Source organism: Neofelis nebulosa, chromosome 16 (assembly GCF_028018385.1).
Source record: "Neofelis nebulosa isolate mNeoNeb1 chromosome 16, mNeoNeb1.pri, whole genome shotgun sequence".
Classification (NCBI taxonomy): domain Eukaryota; kingdom Metazoa; phylum Chordata; class Mammalia; order Carnivora; family Felidae; genus Neofelis; species Neofelis nebulosa.
Window position 1 is genome coordinate 35,948,290 of NC_080797.1, and position 21,345 is coordinate 35,969,634.

Sequence of the window (21,345 nt, forward strand, 5' to 3'; positions counted from 1 at the left end):
TTAGCTAATTGATCGGCAACATTTATTGAAAAGGCTATCCTTTTCTCATGGACTTACTTCAGAAACGTTGTCAAAAATCAAGTGACCATATGTATGTGAGACTATTTCTAGAATCTTTATTCTATTTCACTGATCCACTTGCCAACCCTTATGCCAATATCACACTGTCTGATTACAGTAGCAGTATAGTAACTTGTATGAATTTATACTCCCACCAGCAATAAATGAGAGGCTGTATACAGTACATTTGTTACCAAACTGTGATTTTTTTTTTTCAGTATGATAGGGAGAAAGATAAAATAAAATCTCAGTGTAGTTTAAATTTACATTTCTTCTTTATGAGTGACATTGAGCATTTTTTCTAAGGTTCTTTGTAAATTAAGTGCCTGTTGTATTTTCTTTCTGGTCACTGTCTATGGCGTTATTGCAAATATACCTTCCCAGTTTGTCATCTGTCTTCCAATTTTATAGGTTGTGTTTTGTACCAATGTAAAAGTTATCTGATGTTGTCAGATTTATAAGTTTTTATGGTTTCTTTATTTCGGTCATTATTAGAAAGGCCTTCTGTCTTCAACTTTATAAAAAGAATTCTCATATTTTTAGCACAATTATGATTTCATTTTTCACATTTGAATCTTTGATCAATTTGCAATATGTCTTACTAGGAAGGATGAGTCATTATCCCAACATTTCCTGCCCTGCCTTCTACCTCAAGTGATACAGAATTGTCCCCAAACTACATATGATAGTCTATCTTTCCCCCACTAGTTTTAAATGTCACATTTATCATACACTAAATTCCAGTCTGTTTGGAAGTCTATTTTAGACCTCTTATTCTATTCTATTGATCTGTCTGACTATTCATGCATCAATACTATAGTATTTTGATTAGTGAGTCTTTAAAATAGGAAGAACTAGTCTCTCTGGGGCTTCCTCTTATAGAAGTTTCCTGGCTATTCAAATTTGATTAACTTTTCTCATAAAACTTCAGAATTATCTTGCCTGGTTAAAAAAAAAATCACATTTTTGAGATTGGGAGGATCTCAATAAGTTTAGCGGGATCTAAGTTAAATTAATGTGGAGATAATTGACATTTTTATAGTGATGGATATAGTATTTCAGTCCAAGAACATGTTTTTTCTTTCCATTTATTCTAGTCTTCTGTCCTTCAATGTATTTTAATATTTTATTCATGTAGTCTACCTTTCTAACTAAATTTATTCCTGTGCGTTTTATATTTGGTGGCACTATTGTAAATTAATGTTTTTTCCTTACCTTATGTGATATGCAGAATAATGCAGCCCCAAAGATGTTCATATCCTAACCCTCAACTCTTGAATATGTTAGGGGAAGTAACAATGACAAAGGGGAAGTAAGGCCACTAATCAGCTGACCTTAAAATAGGAAGATTATCCTAGATGATATGAGTGGGCCCAATATAATCACAAGGGCCTTAAGGGTGGAAGAGGGAAGCAGAAGAGTCAGTGTCAGAGTGACGCCGCATGAGAAAGACTCCCCACTGCTGGCTTTGAAGACAGAAAGAGACCAGGAGCTAAGGAGCCTGTGCAGCCTCTAGAAGCTAGAAAAGGCAAGATAATTGTTCTCTCCTAGAGCCTCCATAAAGGAACAGGAACAAATAAGTTTCTTTCTTTTTTTAAATTTTTATTTGAGAGAGAGAGAGAGAGCACGAGCAGGAGAGAGGGGAAAGAGGAAGACAGAGAGAGAGAGAGACAGAGAGAGAGGGAGAGAGAGAGGGAGAGAGAAAGAAAATCCTAACCCTGATGCAGGGCTCAATCCCACGACTCTGGGATCATCACCTGAGCCTAAATCAAGAGAGTTGGACGCTCAACCAAATGAGCCACCTAGGCACCCCAAAAATAACTTTCTTAAGAAAACACTGAGAAAGTATTCCTGAGAATGAAAAACACACACCTTTCAACAGATCATGTTTAAACGGCAAATATAAACCAACCCCAAGACAAATTGCTAGCTAATGTAATTCCACAAGCAAACACTGAGCACAAAAAAATGTCATAAAACGTGGGTTTTGGAAAACCAAAAGGTAACCAGCTTCTTTTTCAGGAAATTTATTGTTAGCAATCAAACACTACCTGGCAAGCTGAAACAGGAATCTAGCAATCATCTTTAAAAAGGGTCTTATTTAAAACTCACATTTTAACCCATACTCACAACGTCCGAACAATGAAAATGGAAAATCAGTTGGGCAGAACAAAATAAAATACTGATTTCTGAGTTCACCAATAATTATTAGATATTAATAGTTTCCCTTTTCTAGAGAAGAAAGGAAAAGAAGGATGAACTCATTCCTGATCAAGCTTTAGGCCAGGTGGAGAGGTCAACAAGGATTTAATGAACTTCATATACTCACACCTGCTTAATAATGGATGCTGGTAGAACTGTGATGGCATTTCCTTTTGAAGATTTCATGTGAAGCTCTGTATCCAATGACAGGTAGTGGTTGTGATGGGTAATAACTTAGTAACAGCCTAAATGCACATTTTTATGAGACAAGTAACTCTTCTCAGGCAAGTAAAAAGCAGACTAATGAGATGTTCCTATGGGATTTGATATAAACAGTAGAAAGGAAAACATCCTTCCAGCCATGACCCCACCTACAGCAAAGGCTATATAAGCACTTCAAAGAGGAAATAGTCAAGGAGCTTGGAATTCAGACTTAGTCGAGGTTGCTTGAGCTTTCGATCTGGACCACAGATTTTGAAATAACCAAAACTGGGTACACATCATGGATACCAAAGGCTGTACAACAACTATTTCTTCTTCCACGCCACACCAAAGATGCTCTAGGACTACAAATTTTAGAACCATCTTTCCCAACACCAGCTGCCAATATGGTGGTCTCGAAGCCAACAGCTGCCACCCTACTCCTTGCTTTTATCTCACACCCATCTGCTTGATTAACAACTTCAGTGCCTGTCCCCCTCTGGATGACTGCGACTGGTGTGGTGAAGGTATCAACAGTAAAGAGAAAGAGACCATGCAAATTTTGAACGAGCGCCTTGCTAACTACCTGGAGAAGGTGCGGATCTTGGAGCAAGAGAACACTGAACTGGAGTGCAAAATCCAGAAGGAGTGTAACAAAGAGCTTTGTGTCGTATGTCCTGACTACAGGTCCTACTACGCTACCATTGAGGAGCTCCAGCAGAAGGTAAGATTCTTAGGAATGTGTATAATCAAGTTGTGTAATGACACTCTCCAAGCAACAGCCATGTGCTAAACCTAAATATTTGTAGTTCATTTTATGTTGGAAAAAAAATATTTTGTAGAATAAGAAAATCTCTTGAATGAAATTGTCATCTTGAGGCAATATTCAGAGTTGTATACTTACTCATCTTCCAGAGATAGGTTCTGCTGTTATAACCAGATAGCTTCGGTCCCAAATGTGTTAACAACCTATTGCTGCCATTTCTTTCTTTCTTTCTTTCTTTCTTTCTTTCTTTCTTTCTTTCTTTCTTTCTTTCTTTCTTTCTTTCTTTCTCTCTCTCTCTCTCTCTCTCTTTCTTTTCTTTCTTTCTTTCTTTCTTTCTTTCTTTCTTTCTTTCTTTCTTTCTTTCTTCCTTTCTTCCTTTCTTTCTCTTTTTCTTTGTCTTTTTTAACTTTTTAATGTTTATTTATTTCTGAGAGAGAGATAGACAGAGTGTAAGCAGGGGAGGGGCAGAGAGAGAGAGGGAGACACAGAATCCGAAGCAGGCTCCAGGCTCTGAGCTGTCAGCACAGAACCCAACGCGGGGCTCAAACCCACGAACCGCGAGATCATCACCTGAGCCGAAGTCGGATGCTTAACCGACCGAGCCACCCAGGCGCCCCAATTGCTGCCATTTCTTTAACAAAAATTAGAAACAAAAACAGGGACCTGAGAAAAAGCATTTGGTTTTAAGAAGTGCCTAAACAGTTTACTTTTTATCCAGTGTGCTACCATTACCACTCTTTTCCCCTCTTATGCTCATTTCATCATCTCCAAATTGTTTCCACGGTTTCTTGCAACATCAAACCTGTTTCCTGATCAGAGTGATGTACTGCAGCTACACATGCCAGATTTACTCCACTTTATTTGTTCAACAAGTGTTTACTGAGCACCCCCAACAAACACCAGACATTGCTCTGGGCTCTGGGAAAATAACAGTGAGCTAAAAAGTCCTTGCCTGCATGGTGGCTACATTCCAGAGGATGCAAATTGAGGATGGATTTTATATTTTGGCAGGAAAACATATGCAAGGTTTTTATTGGAGTAGTTTCTGCTGATTTTTTAGGAAAATAACAAAAAAATCTGACCTTCCAAAGCCCCCCCCCAAGCTTCCTAAGCATAGCAATGGAAAGCCTAACGGCCCCCACCCCCACCCCCTTAATCGCCACACACACAAGCCCTTGGTTTTTAAAGAAGATCCTGGTGTTTGTCTCATTTGTGTGTACAATTTCTTAATTCTAGATCTTGTGTACCAAGGCTGAGAATTCCAGACTGGTCTCACAAATTGACAACACCAAACTGGCTGCTGATGACTTGAGAGCCAAGTAAGCCCATCCAGCACTGTCATTCACGACAGAATTTACCCTGCATCTGATGCGACACACTCCCAAGAAGCGTATCCCCAAATCTGCTAACCTTCCTGCCCCATACCATGTCAGCACCAGCCCAGAAAAGACCTTCATATCCAGTAAATGACAAAGATTAATAACCACTCACATGTATACACTACCTGTAGTTTATGAACCCATCTGACTACCTGCACAGTAATTCAGGAAAACAGGTAGGGCTGCTAATATGCAATCACCTTGTTTAAAGGTGATTGATTGATTTCCATAGGAAATCAATTCCCAGAAAACTGTGGTTGCACGGGACTCTGTTATACCCAAAGACATACACCTAGGGCAAGACACAGGTAAAATGTGGACGCAAGTTTTCTAATTCCTAATCCATTGCACTCTCCAATTCTCCTGCATTGCCTCCAGGGGCAGGAGGAGGAAAAATTCCCTCATCTCAAAGAACAGCAATGTGGCCTCACGCTGGCAAAGCGATTAAGGGAACAGTGGTTAAGCCGTGATGTTTATCAAATGGTCTCACCTCTAAAGAGAATCAAGCCCACAACAGAAATATAATAAATGAGAGGCCCAAAGGAAAATGTGGAAGGGACTTCTGCTTGGCTCGATTTACACCATCTGCATTTTAATGTCTTTCTTTTTGTGTCTCATTTTTGCAGGTACGAAGCTGAGGTGTCCCTACGCCAGGGAGTGGAGGCAGATGCCAATGGCCTACAGCGGATCCTGAATGCCCTGAGCCTCGCCAAGGCTGACCTGGAGGCACGAGTCCAGTCTCTGAAGGAAGAGCTCCTCAGCCTTAAAAACAACCATGAAGAGGTAAGAGAAAAACCAAGAGAGTCATTACAAGCTAAGCCTCTAAAAATAGCATCCATTCCTTTGAGTTGAACTTGACAAAAGCTGTCCCCAAAGAGTAGACTATTCTGTTTTTCAGCCCAAGAATATCTACTGCCACTACCATTGGTCCAATGGGTTTCCAATCCACTGCCTAGAACACAATCTGAAGCCTCCACTCCCCCCTCCAGATCTTCCAGACAAGGGAGCAACCCAATTTAGGGGGGGAAACCCCCCGCAGGTTTCCCATCTTTTTGTAGGCATCCCTGCACTGATTTCTGCCTCTATTGCTGTAAGTCCCTATTGGCAAAAGCCCATATTGGCATCATAGAGACTCTGGTCTCTTATTATAAACTCCACCTCCATGCTGCTTCACCATTACCCATCCCGGGAAATGATCTAAATTCCTTAAGACTCTGATCTTGCTAATTAATTCCTTCTAATGTTCCACATACTTGAACACAGAGTCACATTTGAAATAGTCTTAGGTTATTTTATAGCCTCTCAATAGTACCTATAAATCATCTATTCCTTTATTGTGAGCTACATTCAGATACCATTAAGCTAAATTATTGCTGTTAGACAAACAAGAACACAAGGGTGTCATGTGGTCACCAAGTGACTTCACATTCTTTTTCTTTCCATAGGAAATCAATTCCTTACAAAGCCAGCTTGGGGACAGACTCAACATTGAAGTGACCGCTGTCCCTTCTGTCGATCTAAACCGGGTTCTACAAGAAATGAGATGTCAGTATGAGTCCATCATGGAGACAAACCGCAGAGAAGTGGAACAGTGGTTCAACACACAGGTGAGGAGGGTAGAAAAGTCAAAACCGAATAGCTGATCCTGCATTTCCAGGCACCCTTCCATCAAAGTCATGTTTCCTTCATAATATGCATGGTCTTTGACTGTGTTTCAGATGGAGGGGCTGAACCAGCAGGTGGTGACCAGCTCTCAACAGCAGCAGTTCTGCCTGAAGGACATCACTGAGCTCAGACGCACCATGAATGCTCTAGAGATTGAACTGCAGGCCCAGCACCGAATGGTACCCAGGAAACTGACCAAGCCTAACACAGCAGTGATGGCAATCGCCCCTGACACCTGCATGTTGCAATGTTTCCCAAATTGTGTCCCTCAGAACAAAGGTTCCTCTGTTTGTTAAAGAGTCTATGGCCAAGAAAGGGCTTGTGGTCATATAAGCCTGGGAAATGCTGGAGTAAACAAAGGTTAAACAGGGTAACTTCCTGCAGACCTTTAATAAGCTAATATACACTATGGATCTCCAAGGAGATACATGGCATTCAGCATTCCAAAACTTAATTGACTGTGGACCCCCTTTTTTAAGAGCATCTCATGGCAATAAGGATCCATGGAGTACACTTTGGGAAACACTACAAGAGCACTGTATTACATGCAAAACATTTTTCTAAACTATCAAATTTATAAAATAGTCTTATAAGGGAGGTGGCATAATTATTAAGCCAATTTTATAGATAAGGCTCAGGGAGATAAACTGATTTTCCCATGCCAAATCCAAGGTGAGTGCCACCTTGCCTATTTTAGGAATGGAGACACTGAGATCCTGAGGCATTAAGTAACTTGTTAAAAGTCACAAAAGAGATGAGCCTGAGCCAGAATTCAGTTCCAGAGCTGGAACCACTTCTGCTTCCATTGTACTGCCTCTGTGAAGTAGGGAATTATTTAAATGCTCTGATGTGAAGGGTATTTGGAAGACCTTGCCCCAAAGCTAGATTTGTCACCAGCTAGTCATGTGACCATGGGCAATTCACTTAACCTCTTGAACCTGTTTTCTCATCTCTGAAAACCGGGAAAACCATGTAAATAACAGGTTATTCTAACCTAAAATTGCATTATCCATAGACTTACAGGATGATGGATCAGGAAAGAATTGTAATCACCAAAGTTTCAACTCTCATGTTTTACATATAAAGGAAGGGATCCAGTGAGGGAATTGTTTTGTGGGGTTTTTTTTAATGTTAATTTTGAGAGAGAGCACAAGCAAGGGAGCGGCAAAGAGAGAGGGAGAAAGTGAATCCCATGCAGGCTCCACGCTCAGCGTGGGACATGATGCCGGGCTCCATCCCAGGGCCATGAGATCATGACCTGAGCTGAAATCAAGAAGCAGGCACTTAATCAATTGAGCCACCCAGGTGCCCTGCAAGTGAAGGAATTGTTCATGGCTTAATGCTGCTAACTTCTTTAAGGTAAAAATATTCTCAGAATGAAGTGCCATGGTAACAGGTTTTTAAAGCTGGACGTTTTTGTTTGTTGGTTTGTCTCATAGGTAGGAGAGTGTCGTATGATAGGTGATTAAGAAAGAGAAAGAGAAATGAGTACTTTAAGGAAAGCAAAAAAAAAATAAAGAGGATAAAAGGAAGCAAGCTTTAGCAGAGTAGATCATTTTGATTTGGGATTTCTTTGGTTAAGAAGTAATAAGAGGGCTTGGAGATTCATTAGTACCTGTCACAAAAAAAAAAAAAAATTTTAAATGATACAGTTCACAAGAGACCAGGCTCCAATGAATCATCATTACAAATCTTAATTTCTTCCTCCATGGTAGAGAGATTCCCAGGAATGCATCCTGGTGGAGACAGAGGCCCGCTACACGGCCTTACTGGCCCAGACCCAGTGTCTGATTGATAATGTGGAGGCTCAGCTGGCAGAGATCAGGTGTGCCCTGGAAAGACAGAACCAAGAATATGAGATTCTGCTGGATGTCAAGTCCCAGCTGGAGTGTGAGATTGCCACATACCGCAGCCTTCTGGAGAGTTCGGATGTCGAGTAAGTAAAATAAAAACAACTATGAGAAAATATGCTGACACACATGTGTGTACTGCCTCTAGGCAATAGGGGGCATGTGCTTTGATCTTCTTGCCAGTGGTGGGAACTTTAGGTACATGATCTCAAGCTGTGCTGTTTGGAGACCTACAATTGTAACCTAGTCCAAATTTGCGGTCTTAGCTGAGCGGAGTCATTTTGAAGAGCCAGCGCACCAGGTTAATTCCTTGTATGTTGGGTTTTAAAAAGTACAAGGGAAAACAATGGTTTCCCCAAACATTCAAACATTCCTGGTGACTTACAGATTTTCCCCCACTAGATGAACTTTCATGAAATTGAGTAGGGCGACCCTGCTCCTTTTGGAGGAACAGTCTGTTCAGGCTGAAATGCCCATCTCCAGCCTCTTGTCCTTGATGCCAAGAGCAGCATGTAGATGTGTGTATTTCAGCATCTTTTTTTTTTTTTTAATGGAAATTGTAATGTTTTTCAATGATAAGCTAACCAACCCATAAGGGATGGACCTAGAGCACAAGCTCTTTGAAGCAACTCAGTCCACACTAATGCCCCAGATGCAGACTTAGTTAGAACCGTTACGGAGACTTCCTTCCCCCAAATAATCAGTGGACTCTGCTCACAGAGTTCTTATAACTGGCATGTCCACATGATACTAGCACAACGTTAACAAAAGCTAGTCCCTCTGAGGAGCTCTGACGTACCAAAGTGCCTGGAATCATCCAAAAAAGATGATGCTTCTTAAAAAGAGTTCTGTTAACTGGTCCCGATTCCAATTGTGTAAAATTTCATTTAAATACACCCAGAAGGCACCTAGAAGCTGCCCGATAAAGCATGAAAGACTCTTCCATAGATGGGTTTCAGGCCATCTGATAAGAAAAACACCTGATTAACTTTCTTTCTTCAGATAATAAGCCTCTCAACCTGTCCCTTATCACTGTTATCCTGTCAATCCTGTAAGCGCAGCTCCCATTATACCCATTCTGGATGAAAAACTAAAGCTCAGGAGGGTTCCTTGACTTATCTTAGGTCACCAGCTGGTAAATGACAAGCTAGATTGCACCCGGGTCTTGAACCCCTGGAGTGGTGTTCTTCCACAGTGCTGTGGTATTGTCCACAATGGCAGCTTACAGAATCTAATGCTTCTAAGCCTAAGATGCTGCTTTACCATGCATCTGGTCTGATTCTTTTTCTTCCACCAATGATAGAACAAAACGAACAAATAAGCATTTGGAAATACTTGTTTTGAGTGACACCATGTTGAAACATTACCCACCGCTGTTGTTCTCCACAACCATCCTTACCTTCCCTCAATCACAGGCAAAATTCTGTTTTTTCTAGGCTTCCCTGTAACCCGTGTGTCACCACATGTGAGCCTTCCAGTAAGGCCAGCGCCATGGAATGCACAGCCCCGGCTTACAATACATCATCCTCAGCCTCCCACGGATCACATGAGCTCTGCTGTACCTGCAGAGTACTGCCCCAAATACTGGTTAAAATCTGCACCATCACGCAGGAGATTAGGGATGGCAAAGTCATTTCTTCTCACGAGCACGTGCAGCCTTGCTTCATCCCCAGAATTGCCAAAGCCTAACAACCCAAGGTGATGAAAATGACCCTCATTCATGAAAGAGAGGCCAATACTTGCTCCTACCAAAAAGGCTTAAAAAGTCCCCAGTCCCTTAAGGTACTTAGTTTCTTAATAACAAACACAGTGGGTCCACCTTGCTAGACAGAGTATCTTTTATTCTGACCCTTTCCTAAGCCTCTGCAATGTCAATGCCTGTCTCTCAGAGAAATGGGTAATGTGCATCCAAAGCAATGTCAACATGATAATCTGTGTCATTTCTTTGGAAGCACATTACCCATTTCTCTGAGAGACAGGCATTGGTTTATAAGTGCCCAGGAAGGTGCCCTACATTACTTGACTCCACAGGTGATGGGCAGATTTCTCTTTTGTTTACTCAGGTCTTGTTTACTTACATTCCTCATTAGAGCCAGTCAGACAAGTTCTAGGATTGTTTCGGCCATGAAGGTGAAAAGCTGTGAACTTCCCTTCTAAAATCCTTCCTTGGCCAAAGAAAGAACCCTTATATGGGAACAGCTTGAATGGGGGAAAGATCTTTAATGTTCAGTTTCCTTGAATAGATAGATAGTCGTGAGTCCAAATCCTGTTGAACTCTGCTGTTATCCCTGCTCGCATACTTCAGTTCCACAAGGTGTTTTTGAAGATGTCTGTGTTCTCCAAAACTTTGTAACCATTAGGCTTCTCCAAATATTTTCATCAAGATTCAGGAAGGGTTGTGGAGAGTGAATCTAGAGCATTTTGAAGGAATAACGTGGATCCTTTCATTAAATGTTTGCTATTTCTCTTTCCATTCTTTAGGGAATGGGAGTTGGTTCCGACTGTTTAACAAGGGACAGGGAGCTGGAACTCTCACATCATAACCTGTTCTTGCCTCTCCCTGTGACTGGTGCTCATGAAAAAATAGCTTAGATTCCTCCTGCAATCCATCCATCAAAGAGAAGTGGACTTAATACCACCAACTTTGCACAATATCTTTGATTATTGAATGATTGCTGCTTGCAAGGACAACACAGTGAGAAGATACCATTTATGTACCCGCCATTACCAAAACTTCTCACAGGAGGTCCCAGAGGGTTTCAGTCCATCCCTACAAAAATTATTCGATGTTTCCAGAAGATTTAGTAAATAACGACAAACCAAATACAGAATGTGGAGTCAAAAGACCTGACATCCTAAACTTGCCACTTAAGACCCAGGGCAAAGCATCTAGCCTCTTTCAAATTTAATTTCCTTATTTGTTAAAGGAGGACCATGGCTACTTCACAGGTTTGTAGCGTAGATCAAAGGAAATTGTTTATGGCATGCTACTTGGTACACTGAAGAGCACTATGCAAATGTTATTTTTATATAAGCTTTGCTTTGAACTACAGCCCTAGACTTAATTGTGTCATTATCGCACGTCAAAATTCTTTCCCTGTCAATTTAGTGATCCAGTCATGATTTTGTAATTTTAATAGTGCTCAGCTTTCAGGGATTAAAAAAAAAAAAAAAAAAAAAAAAAAAAAAAAAGAACAGAACAAAGTCTTCCTGTGATCAAGCCTGCAATTCTACGGCATAAATCATTTTTGAAGTCTTAGGGTTTGTATCAGATATCACTTGATGGCTGGCGCCCACGACAAAGACAAAAGTATTGTTTAACTCTGGGCTCAGCAGTCACTTCCTCCAGACAAGTAGCAACTTACACTAAGCGAGTGGAATGCAGAACTCCCAGTGATCTCTTTCCCATCAATAACTTCCCTCTCATCTGAACGCCCAGATTACCCCTGGTAGCACTTCACTGCATTCCATCTCAGACTGCAGGAGGGAAATGTGGGACGAGCATGGGGCTTGGACTCCGAAGACCTAGGAGAGAGTCTCACCCCAGTCTATGTGTATGACCTTGAGTAAAAGGGCCAGAACAACTTGGGCCCTGCAGTGCTAGAAGGACTAAGTGGAATAATAATGGTGAAGGGGTCCTATAAGCTGTACAAGGCCATGCAGAAGGGAGGTTTTGTCCCCCAATTGAAAACCAGGCATTTGTCATTTCCTTCCAAAATACCTTCTTCCTTTGTGTCTGGTTCAGTGATGGTCCCCAGTGGACCCCATAGGTACATGCGACACTAACTGGGAAGTCAGTTGGTGAGAAGTCAGAGTTGCTCAATCTGCTCTGAGTTTTGATTCCAACAGGATGCAGGGTTTAGGAACCTTGCTGGACTCAGGCTAACCTTGAGCTGATATAGCAATGCCCTTCTCAATTTATCCTAAAAATAGGATCTCTTCCTCCTACTCAGAGCAAAGTATCCCATGTACCACACTCCCAATGTTAGAAACTAGGCTGAATTAGAGATATGTGAAACTCAGAACTCTGTGGATCCCAGTCCTGTAAGGCAATTATAATGCCAGTTTCCTTTTTCTAGAAGTCTTATAAAGTCCTGGTAAGACACAGTCTTACAAAGGATAGACTCCAAAGAGCAAAATGGCTTTTTGTTTGCTAGAGCCTGTGTTGGAAAGGGAAAGAGTATCAAAACCCATTTGGTGATCCATAATCTTATTTCTAAACATGGGAGGTGTAGGGAGATTGGAGCCTGCTTCGGATTCCGTGTCTCCCTCTCTCTCTCTGCCCCTCCCCTGCTCGTGCTCTGTCTCTCTGTCTCTCTCAAAAATAAAGCATTAAAAAAAATTTTTTTTAACGAACGTTCTGATAATACAAAGCATTTTAAAAGCAAATGCCACCTCCAAACAGGAGGGAGGAAGAGATTAAAGTTCAGGAGAAATGGGAAGAGAAGAGAGGGGAAGAGCACCCATCCGTACTAGGAAGAATTTCTACGCTGAGGTGACCGGCGTCCGTGACATAATGCCATGGTTAGAATCAGTGCGAGCAAGCCTGGAATGCACTGTTTCAACACTGTAATCCAATGCCTTTATAGGAAATGAATCCAATGGCTGGTTGGCTAGCTTGAAGGATCTGGTGTGTTCATGAATGATTCACAAGCTTCGTGGGAACAACCCACGCACCCAGTTCAAATGGGAACAACCAACCCTATTTGGCAACATTGAAAGTGTTTATGTAGTCAAATGATCATTTCAGGCTGAGCATTATATTTGGAGGGTTTTCTTAGATGATGCTTTTAAGCCCCAGGCCACCCCTTATACACACATAAGAAAATATGTAATATGCCGATGTTTCTAAATATTCCAGTTAAGGTGTCACCAGCAGCAAAGTTTCTGAACATGCTTTCCTGCTGCTCCCACCCCTCCCCATGGCTCACCTCCACTGTCTCCCCTCCCCTCTTCCCTCCCTCCCTCTCTCTCCTCCCTCTCTATCTGGAACAACATAAGAATCAAGATGGACATACTGGTATACCTGAAGAAAATACCTGAGATTAAAGTTTATCTTACTATTTCTAAATATTTTTTTAATATTTATTTACTTTTGGCAGACAGAGAGAGAGAGAGAGAGAGAGAGAGCGAGCACGAGTGGGGGAGGGGCAGAGAGACAGGGAGACACAGAATCTGAAGCAGGCTCCAGGCTCCGAGCTGTCAGCACAAAGCCCGGCGCGGGGCTTGAACTCACAGACAGCGAGATCATGACTGGAACCAAAGCTGGACACTCAACCAACTGAGCCACCCAGGTGCCCCTTATCTTACTATTTCTTAGAAAGAAGGCAGGTTTGTGGCTCCCTTCTTTGTGTCCTTCTATAAAGAGAAAAAAAATCAAAAAGGCCTTTGTTTCTAAGCCAGGGGCAAAACCCTCTGCTTTATAGCTCATTGTGGTGGCCCAGTGGGTCCAGCAGGTACTTAAGATTTATTCTGGAGAGAACTGGACCTACCTACTTGATATCTGTGGCCCTGAGACGAGCAACATAACTCTACTAAACCAGAAGACCTACAGAGACCACATTTTGGGCTGAATTTCTCCAAATCCACATTGTTGGTTATAAAGAGCTGCCTATCTCCAACTTGTATGTAAGGATAGAAAGGTCTCTCTGCACATGTTTGTCAGCTCATGTACCGCTGACCCATCAGAAGAAAATAACTGTGCCCTCCTCCATCGCTGCCACCATCCAAAAGACCACCTTCCCTGATCCCTGGCATAGTTTTTGTGGGTGCAGAGAGAAGTCTCACAGTGGAAGGCACATAAAAATTATAGCCCATTTAAGAGAACTCTGTAACTTGAGGGAGAAAAGGAGACCGGGGTAAAAATTCAGAACAAGTGGTCCCTACTAAGCCATTAGAAAAAGCTGAAAGAGAACACTGCCATTTCAGGTCCAGAAGCAGAATCACATGTTGATTTAGAACAGATGCCTGACCCCAGACCAGTTGGGTCTGATTCTCAGCCCTGCCACCTACTGTGAGACCTTGGGCAAGTTACTTAACCTATGTATCTCCACTTCCTCATCTTTAAACTGGGGCTATTAATAGCGTCTACCTCCTAGGGTTGAGATGACCGCATTAATGAATGCATGCAAAGCTCTTAAGCATGCCTGGCACCCAATAACGTGGGGAGTATGATTTCACCATCCTGCTTTAAGACACCTACATTCAACTGGCAAAACCACCACACTCGGGCTAATGAAATATTTCACTGGAGCTGACAGTGACATTGTCAAGCAAAGCCATCCTGACAACTTAAAGAAAGCACCAGATTAAGGATGGAACCTTTCTTTTTTTATTTTACTATTTACTTAAAAAAATTTTTTTTAACGTTTATTTAATTTTGAAAGAGAGAGAGAGAGAGGGAGACACAGAACCTGAAGCAGGCTTCAGGCTCTGAGCTGTCAGCACAGAGCCCAACGCGGGGCTCGAACCCACGAAATGCAAGATCATGACCTGAGTCTATCTATTTTTTAAGTAAAAATTGGAGGGGTGCCTGCATGGCTCAGTCGGTTAAGCATCCGACTTTGGCTCAGGTAATGATCTCACAGTCAGTGGGTTCAAGCCCCAAGTCGGGCTTTGTGCTGACAGCTCAGAGCCTAGAACCTGCTTTGGATTCTCTGTCTCCCTCTCTCTCCCTCCCTCCACTCATGCTCTCTCTCTCTCAAAAATAAAGAAACATTAAAAAAAATTTTAAGTAAAAATTGTATCTACTGAAAACATTTTGATATACATCTACATAGTGAAATGATTACCACATGCGGGTCCAACTCTTCTATTTTCTGGAATGTTCTGGTACTCAGTTGGAAAGGATCTCCCCATACTATATCAACCTTCTCACTCTGTGGCAGCCAACAGGAAGAAGGTGGCCCAGGAGGCGGAGGGAGAACAGCCTTATAAGCAGAATCACTTTTGTGGAGATCAGAAATGACAGGGGAGACCACACAGGACTGGGGTCCTTCTCTGAGAACAGATCCTGTTGCCCTTATCTCTGTTGGTCCCGATGTTCCCTGGGTTCGGTAATGGACTCAACAGAGAAAGCAGCAGGGGGGCTCCAACAAAACCTGTCACAGTTAACCGAGAACAACCAACACATAAAGTGCTGAGATACGTGCAGAATTCATAACATGTCCTACAGTCAACAAGGAGAAAGAGTAAGGCTTCTTTCAGCCAACTAAACATTGGTTGAATATTATGCCCGACGTTGTGCTAAGTGCTTCACCTGAGTTACCTCACTCAGTCCTCACAACAACCTCACGATGCTATTATTATCCACACTTCACAAAATCGGGGCTTACAGAAGTTAACCAACTTGCTCAGCACTATGCTGATGTTATGCTCAGCATAACGGTCAAGTTAAAATCGGAACAAATTCATGTCTTCCACACTCCAAATACCCTGGTTTTAAATCATTCAAATTTGACAATATATCCGTAGCCCAATCAAAGACACAAATAGTTAAAGATATATTTGTCATGGAGTTCTGAAGAAGGCAAGTCCTAAAAGCAACTTGACAGAGTTTGCATCCAGCCCAATCCAGGAAGGAGTAAGGCTGCACTCGACCACATTAGTGCAATGGACAGTCAGGGCACGTTCCTCAGGCCTTAAGATCCCACATTTCTCTTCTGGCCCCATTTTTTACCAACCAAATTCCACATCACAGCCTGGTTTCTCTAATACCCAGACACAACACAGAAGGTGCTCCAGTTTGCAGATGGGAATTTCATGCTTGCAGAACGGACCATCTCTTGATGTTAAATTAAAAAGTTTGCATTCTGGCTCATTCATCTGGCACCTAGGAATTAGGTTACTGTGAGTCGGCTCCTGAGAATCTCTTTGGTTCTGGTGCACTAACAAAATGATGCTTCTGAACTTACCAGCCTAAGAAGAGTCTAAGACAAAGGGAGTGTCACCCCATGAAGCTCTGCCTCAGAGACCAGGCAGCCTGACCGGATGGCATTCCCGTCTCATCTCATTCTACACACAGTGGTTAGGTGGTTGAGTTCATGGGAAGTTTCCTGTTTGAGGTCTGGCATGGAATGGCTCAGCTCTACCGGACATAAAACCAAGAGGTCTTGATTTAGAGAATCATCAGGAAACTGTAGATCTCATTTCTAACCCTGTTCCTAGTCAGGGTGAGCTCAAGGTTGAAATGATGGCTGTCAGCTATTCATATTTCCCACAGATGAGCCGTAGCTTCAACATCAATCATGGGTTGCAGAAGCCACAGGGGACTTTCTGTTTGTGACCCTAAGATTAACAGGATATAGGGTGACAGGATAGGATATCAAAAGTCCCCCCCGAGTCCCTTTTAACACAGGCTACAAATTGTTGGGGGGGGGGGGGTAGTAATCAGAAGTGAAATCAAATGTACTAGGTTTAGATGAGGTTTAGATCTAGGTTTAGTAAAAGGAGAAGATGCTACGTTTGGCAAATTCGGGGGAGGCACCGGGAGACACAGACAAAATAAGTAGGGAAGAAAGAGGTAAATAGGCATGCTTGTGTGGCCGCAGAGGGAGATGAGCCAAGAAGAGGTCATTCGCAGCGCCCCCAAACAGAACAGAATGTTCAGTGGGAGTGGGTCACAGGCATCGTGTCCAGCGCCCCAGCTACAGCACCACCCCCTCGTATTAATGACACGAAGCCAACACAGTAAACAGCGATTAGTGATAGACAAACCTGTGGTTCAGGTACTCTATCCGAGAGAAGGTCCACACAGGAGTTCAGGGGCTATGGCCGGAGGAGGGGATCGGAGGGGAGACAGCCTTGGGTTGCAAATGAAGAACAGATATTCATATCCATCCTAATTCTGGTACCCATGTATGCCCTGGCTCTTCAAGAGAAGCCCTGATTTTTTGTAGTTTTATGCTTTTCAATAAAAATCATTTGTGAAGTGTTTCAGCAGAGATGTGGTTTCAATTCTTTTAATTTTGTGAGATGTATAATAGAAATCAACTTGCAAAGTAAAAATCCGCCTGTAAGTTGGATAATGCAGAGTTCGTGAAATAGAGTCACCACAACCATCTTGGCTATTGTGCCAATAAGTACAAATCCATATGATACACGGGAAAATATATGTTTTATAAATGACATGTTAAATGTTCTACTCACCTTCAATTTAATCTTTGGCAAAAATCCGTCACTAGAGTTCCTATTTGTATTTCTCTCTCTCTTTCTCTTTCTCTTTCTCTCTTTCTCTCTCTCTCTCTTTCTCTCTCTCTCTCTCTCTCTCTCTCTCACACACACACACACACACACACACACACACACACACACTTGCTATATTAATCTGCTATTCCCACTGTAACAAATGAGCACAAATTGGCTCAAAACAACACAAATTTATTACCTTATTTCAGAAGTCTGACACGGCCCCACTGAGCTAAAACAAGCTGTTGGCAGAACCCTGTTCTTCACTGAAGGTCCTAGAGGACAACCTGTTTCCTTGTCTCTTCCAGCCTCCCACATTCCTTGGCTTGTGTCTCCCTTCTGCCTTCGAAGCCAGCAACTTCATCGCTCAGGCTCTGCCTTTACCACATTCCTTCCCCAATGCTGACTCTCTTCTACCTCCCTCTTCCACCTGTAAAGACACAGCCCCACCTGAATATTTCAAGATAATCTCCCCACTTTAAGGCCAGCTTATTAGCAACCTTAACTCTGTCTACAACGTTAACTCCCCTTTGCCATGTAGCATAACAGAGTCATAGGGTTCTAGGTATTAGGAGATGAACATACTGGGGGTGGGGGGAGGGTGTTATTCTGCCTGCCACACTCTCCTACATCTAAACCAAAGGGAAAGCAGAGAGAGAGAGGTCTCATATATTACCTCCATAAAACACCAACACCCAGAGTAGAACTTGATGCATACGGTAACAAAGTCCTGAGTGTTTAAATCCACGAACGAATCAAGTTTCCGTGTTGTGCTTCAAGCCTCAGGCAACACAAGTGATGTTAAGATAGTACATATTCAGGCTTCTAGCTTAACTAATGGTTTGAAGATGTAAACATGCTCCATAACCTTCCGGGGGTCACCTTTTTATAGCAACAATAACAACAATTAACATTTGCTGAGTACTTCTCAATGTGCCAAAGTGTTCATGTTCTCTGTGTGCATTTCCTGCACACCCACTCATTTTTGAGGAACCTCAGGCAAGAGACATTCATAACTTACCAGAGTCGCATGGATAGTTAGCGTCAGAGCCAGGATTCAAACCCAGAACTGTGTGACTTCAGACCCTGCACTTTTAACCATCATGCAACACTGCCTCTTCCTTTTTTATCCAACATATATTTTGCAAGAATTTATTTCCTAATTGACTGTTATGATTTCAGTATGAAAGAAAAAGGACAACTAGCTGGAATGATACTGTCCCTCCTGGCCAATCTGGCCACTCTCCCCGACCTCTCCTCTCACTCTGGGAGACAGTGGAGTGAACAAAGGGGGAAAGAGAAAGGGTCATGGTCCAGGTGGGGAATGAGGAAGGCAGAGATGGAAGGAAAGAATGGGAGTGAGATCTAGCAAAAGGTGTTTGGGGATGTTTTTCACTTGCTCAAAGGAAATAGGACAAATTCAAGCCTTCTTAGGGAAGAACTAGAAGATGGGTTCACTGTGCTTCATGCTACTTTAAACCCCAGTTATTATAACACAATATAATATACAGAATCCTCTGGTAACTTCTTCAGAGTGGAAATAGCGTATATCCTAAAATATAAATATCTGTAAACAGATAACATAGTAGGAGTAAGAATAAAATATACCAAACAAAGAAATTGGGATACAATATATTGAAAAGTGAGAACTTATTTTTTTAATATTTTTTTAATGTTAACTCATTTTTGAGAGAGAGAGAGAGAGAGAGAGAGAGAGAGAGAGACAGAGTGCAAGCAGGGCAGGAGCACAGAGAGAGGCAGACACAGAATCTGAAGCAGGCTCCAGGCTCCGAGCTGTCAGCACAGAGCCTGATGCAGGGCTTGAACCCACTAACCATGAGATCATGACCTGAGCCGAAGTCAGACATCTAACCAACTGAGCCACCCAGGTGCCCTGAAAAGGAAGAATTTAAGACACCAAGGATACTAAAATAAATTTACAAGCTTAAAGCAATCTATTAAAAATATATATATAACTTCCCAGCAAACTATAGCCAAAGCCAGAGCATAGAATGATATCAGCTTATTTTACTTGACCAAAATAGACTATTCTAATACATACACACACACACACACACACACACACACACACACACATTTTAGTAATAGCACCACTGAGCACATTTTATGTGCAATGCATGAATTATCTAATTTAATTCCCACAATAACCCCTTATCCATCAAGGTGAGTATTAATCTCAGTTCACATTTGAGGAAATTGAGGCCTGAGGGGTTGGGCAGCAGATGGCAGAATCAAAATCTGAACTTAAAGCTAGTAACTAGAACATTCATCAGCATAAATGTAGACTGACCTTTACATGGACTGTGCCTATAAAACGTCAACTCTTGCAATTAACGTTTATTTCTGAGTTCATCAGGGGACAGAGGTATGCCTATTAGGCTAGGCTTTTTTATGTAGCCCTTGTGACCTCCTGACAACTTCATTGGTCTCCTCTGTCTCAAGACCTGTGGGATCGTGGCTGAAGGGCAGACAAGTAGTGTTTACAATCATCACTTCTCTCTACCCTCAACTACGCACTGAAGTTTACAGATTACAAAGGTCATATACATATATTACATGACAATTACATAGCTCATCTATGGAGGCTGCACACAGATAGCATAGTATGTGTGTGTACATAGCATGCAGATTACATCGTTTCTGTATGTGCATTGCATATAAATTACATAGTTCATGTATGTATGTATGTTACATAGAGATTATACAGCTCATGTATGTACATTAATTCATTCACTTCCAGCAACAGCCCTATTAATTACAGGAGGATTGTTAGTCCCATTTTAATGATAAGAAAATTGAGACCAAGAGGTTAAGATTGCCCAGTATGTTTAACGCCCAAGCCAAAGCCCCTTCCACTAATCCAAACTGTAACAAAGACATAAGGAAGATACAGCATTGGGGCGCCTGGGTGGCTCAGTTGGTTAAGCAACCAACTTCGCTTCAGGTCATGATCTCACGGTTCATGGGTTCAAGTCTCGTGTCAGGCTCTGTGCTGATAGCTCAGAGCCTGAAGCCTGCTTCAGATTCTGTGTCTCCCTCTCTCTCTGCTCCTCCCTGGCTCACATTCTATCTCTCTCTCAAAAAATAAGCAAACATTAAAAACTTTAAAAAGATAAAGAAAGAAAGAAGGAAAGAAAGAAAAAGAAAAAGGGAAAGAAAGATACAGCATCCTCAGGATAATTTTTAAAGGGGGCAGGGAATTCTCTGAAACAAGAAGCATAGAAAAAGCAATCATTCCTAACCAAAAGAAAGGAGAGAGTGGGGGAAGAATAAATCCAGTTTTCCCAAACCAAAGACAAGCAGGAAAATAGGTAAGGAGAACGTCACCCACAAACATAAAAAGGAGCAACCTAGAAATAAATCTGCAAAGATACTGTAAACACAGAGGAAGTCACAGTAAATACAAGCATGAAATTTGAAGCCAGTGGTTAAGAAGGGGATGGGCTCCAGGGGCCTGGTGCCACCAACACTGGACAACCTCGGGCAAGTCTATCTCCTTTTACTGTGTAAATTCTTTCAGCTGTAAGGGAGAGTCCACCCAAGTAGTTACTTGTCCATAAAACAGGTTAAGAGCCTTGAAAAAAGAATCCTTTTAGCCAACTATACAATTAGTCTAATTCCTGTCTAAAAGCAGACCGATTAGAATGTGTATCAAACATGTACTAAGACAGCATACTCAACACTGTGTTTATGATATAAGCCTGTAGAAAAGATCAATGTAGCACATATATACTATGGATGCCATGACAATAAATAATAAATTGAATTTTATTACATCTTCTTTTTCTTTGTTTTAATGTTTTTGTTTGTTTGTTTGTTTGTTTGTTTTGAGAGAGAGTGCAAGTGCAGAAGGGGCAGAGAGAGGGAGACAAGATCTGAAGCAGGCTCCATGCTGACAGCAGAGAGCCCGATGTGAGGCTCAAACTCACTAAACTGTGAGATCCTGACCTGAGCCAAAATCAGATGCTTAACCAACTGAACCACCCAGGCGCCCCGACGTCTTTGTCATGGCAGA

The 21,345-nt window shown here is 42.0% G+C and overlaps 1 protein-coding gene and 1 long non-coding RNA gene across 5 annotated transcripts in view; one reads left to right on the plus strand and one right to left on the minus strand.

The window, feature by feature from the left end:
• LOC131498508 (uncharacterized) overlaps window positions 1–21,345 on the minus strand; it is a 147,821-nt gene that overhangs the window by 9,148 nt on the left and 117,328 nt on the right. The gene's annotated exons all lie outside the window — the stretch shown is intronic.
• Window positions 2,482–13,150, plus strand: KRT39 (keratin 39). The gene is made up of 8 exons (XM_058705768.1): window positions 2,482–3,187; window positions 4,466–4,548; window positions 5,235–5,391; window positions 6,054–6,215; window positions 6,327–6,452; window positions 7,989–8,209; window positions 9,560–9,821; window positions 10,605–13,150. The coding sequence occupies exons 1-7, from the start codon at window positions 2,765–2,767 to the stop codon at window positions 9,810–9,812; spliced, it is 1,425 nt and encodes a 474-aa protein (XP_058561751.1). The 5' UTR covers window positions 2,482–2,764; the 3' UTR covers window positions 9,813–9,821; window positions 10,605–13,150.

Excerpts from the sequence above, each read along its gene's own strand:
- KRT39 (XM_058705768.1), top strand. The coding sequence starts at position 2,765 with ATGGATACCAAAGGCTGTACAACAACTATTTCTTCTTCCACGCCACAC. Across the intron at positions 6,216-6,326 it reads AACAGTGGTTCAACACACAG|ATGGAGGGGCTGAACCAGCA; the intron begins GTGAGGAGGGTA and ends ACTGTGTTTCAG. Across the intron at positions 8,210-9,559 it reads CTGGAGAGTTCGGATGTCGA|GCTTCCCTGTAACCCGTGTG; the intron begins GTAAGTAAAATA and ends TGTTTTTTCTAG.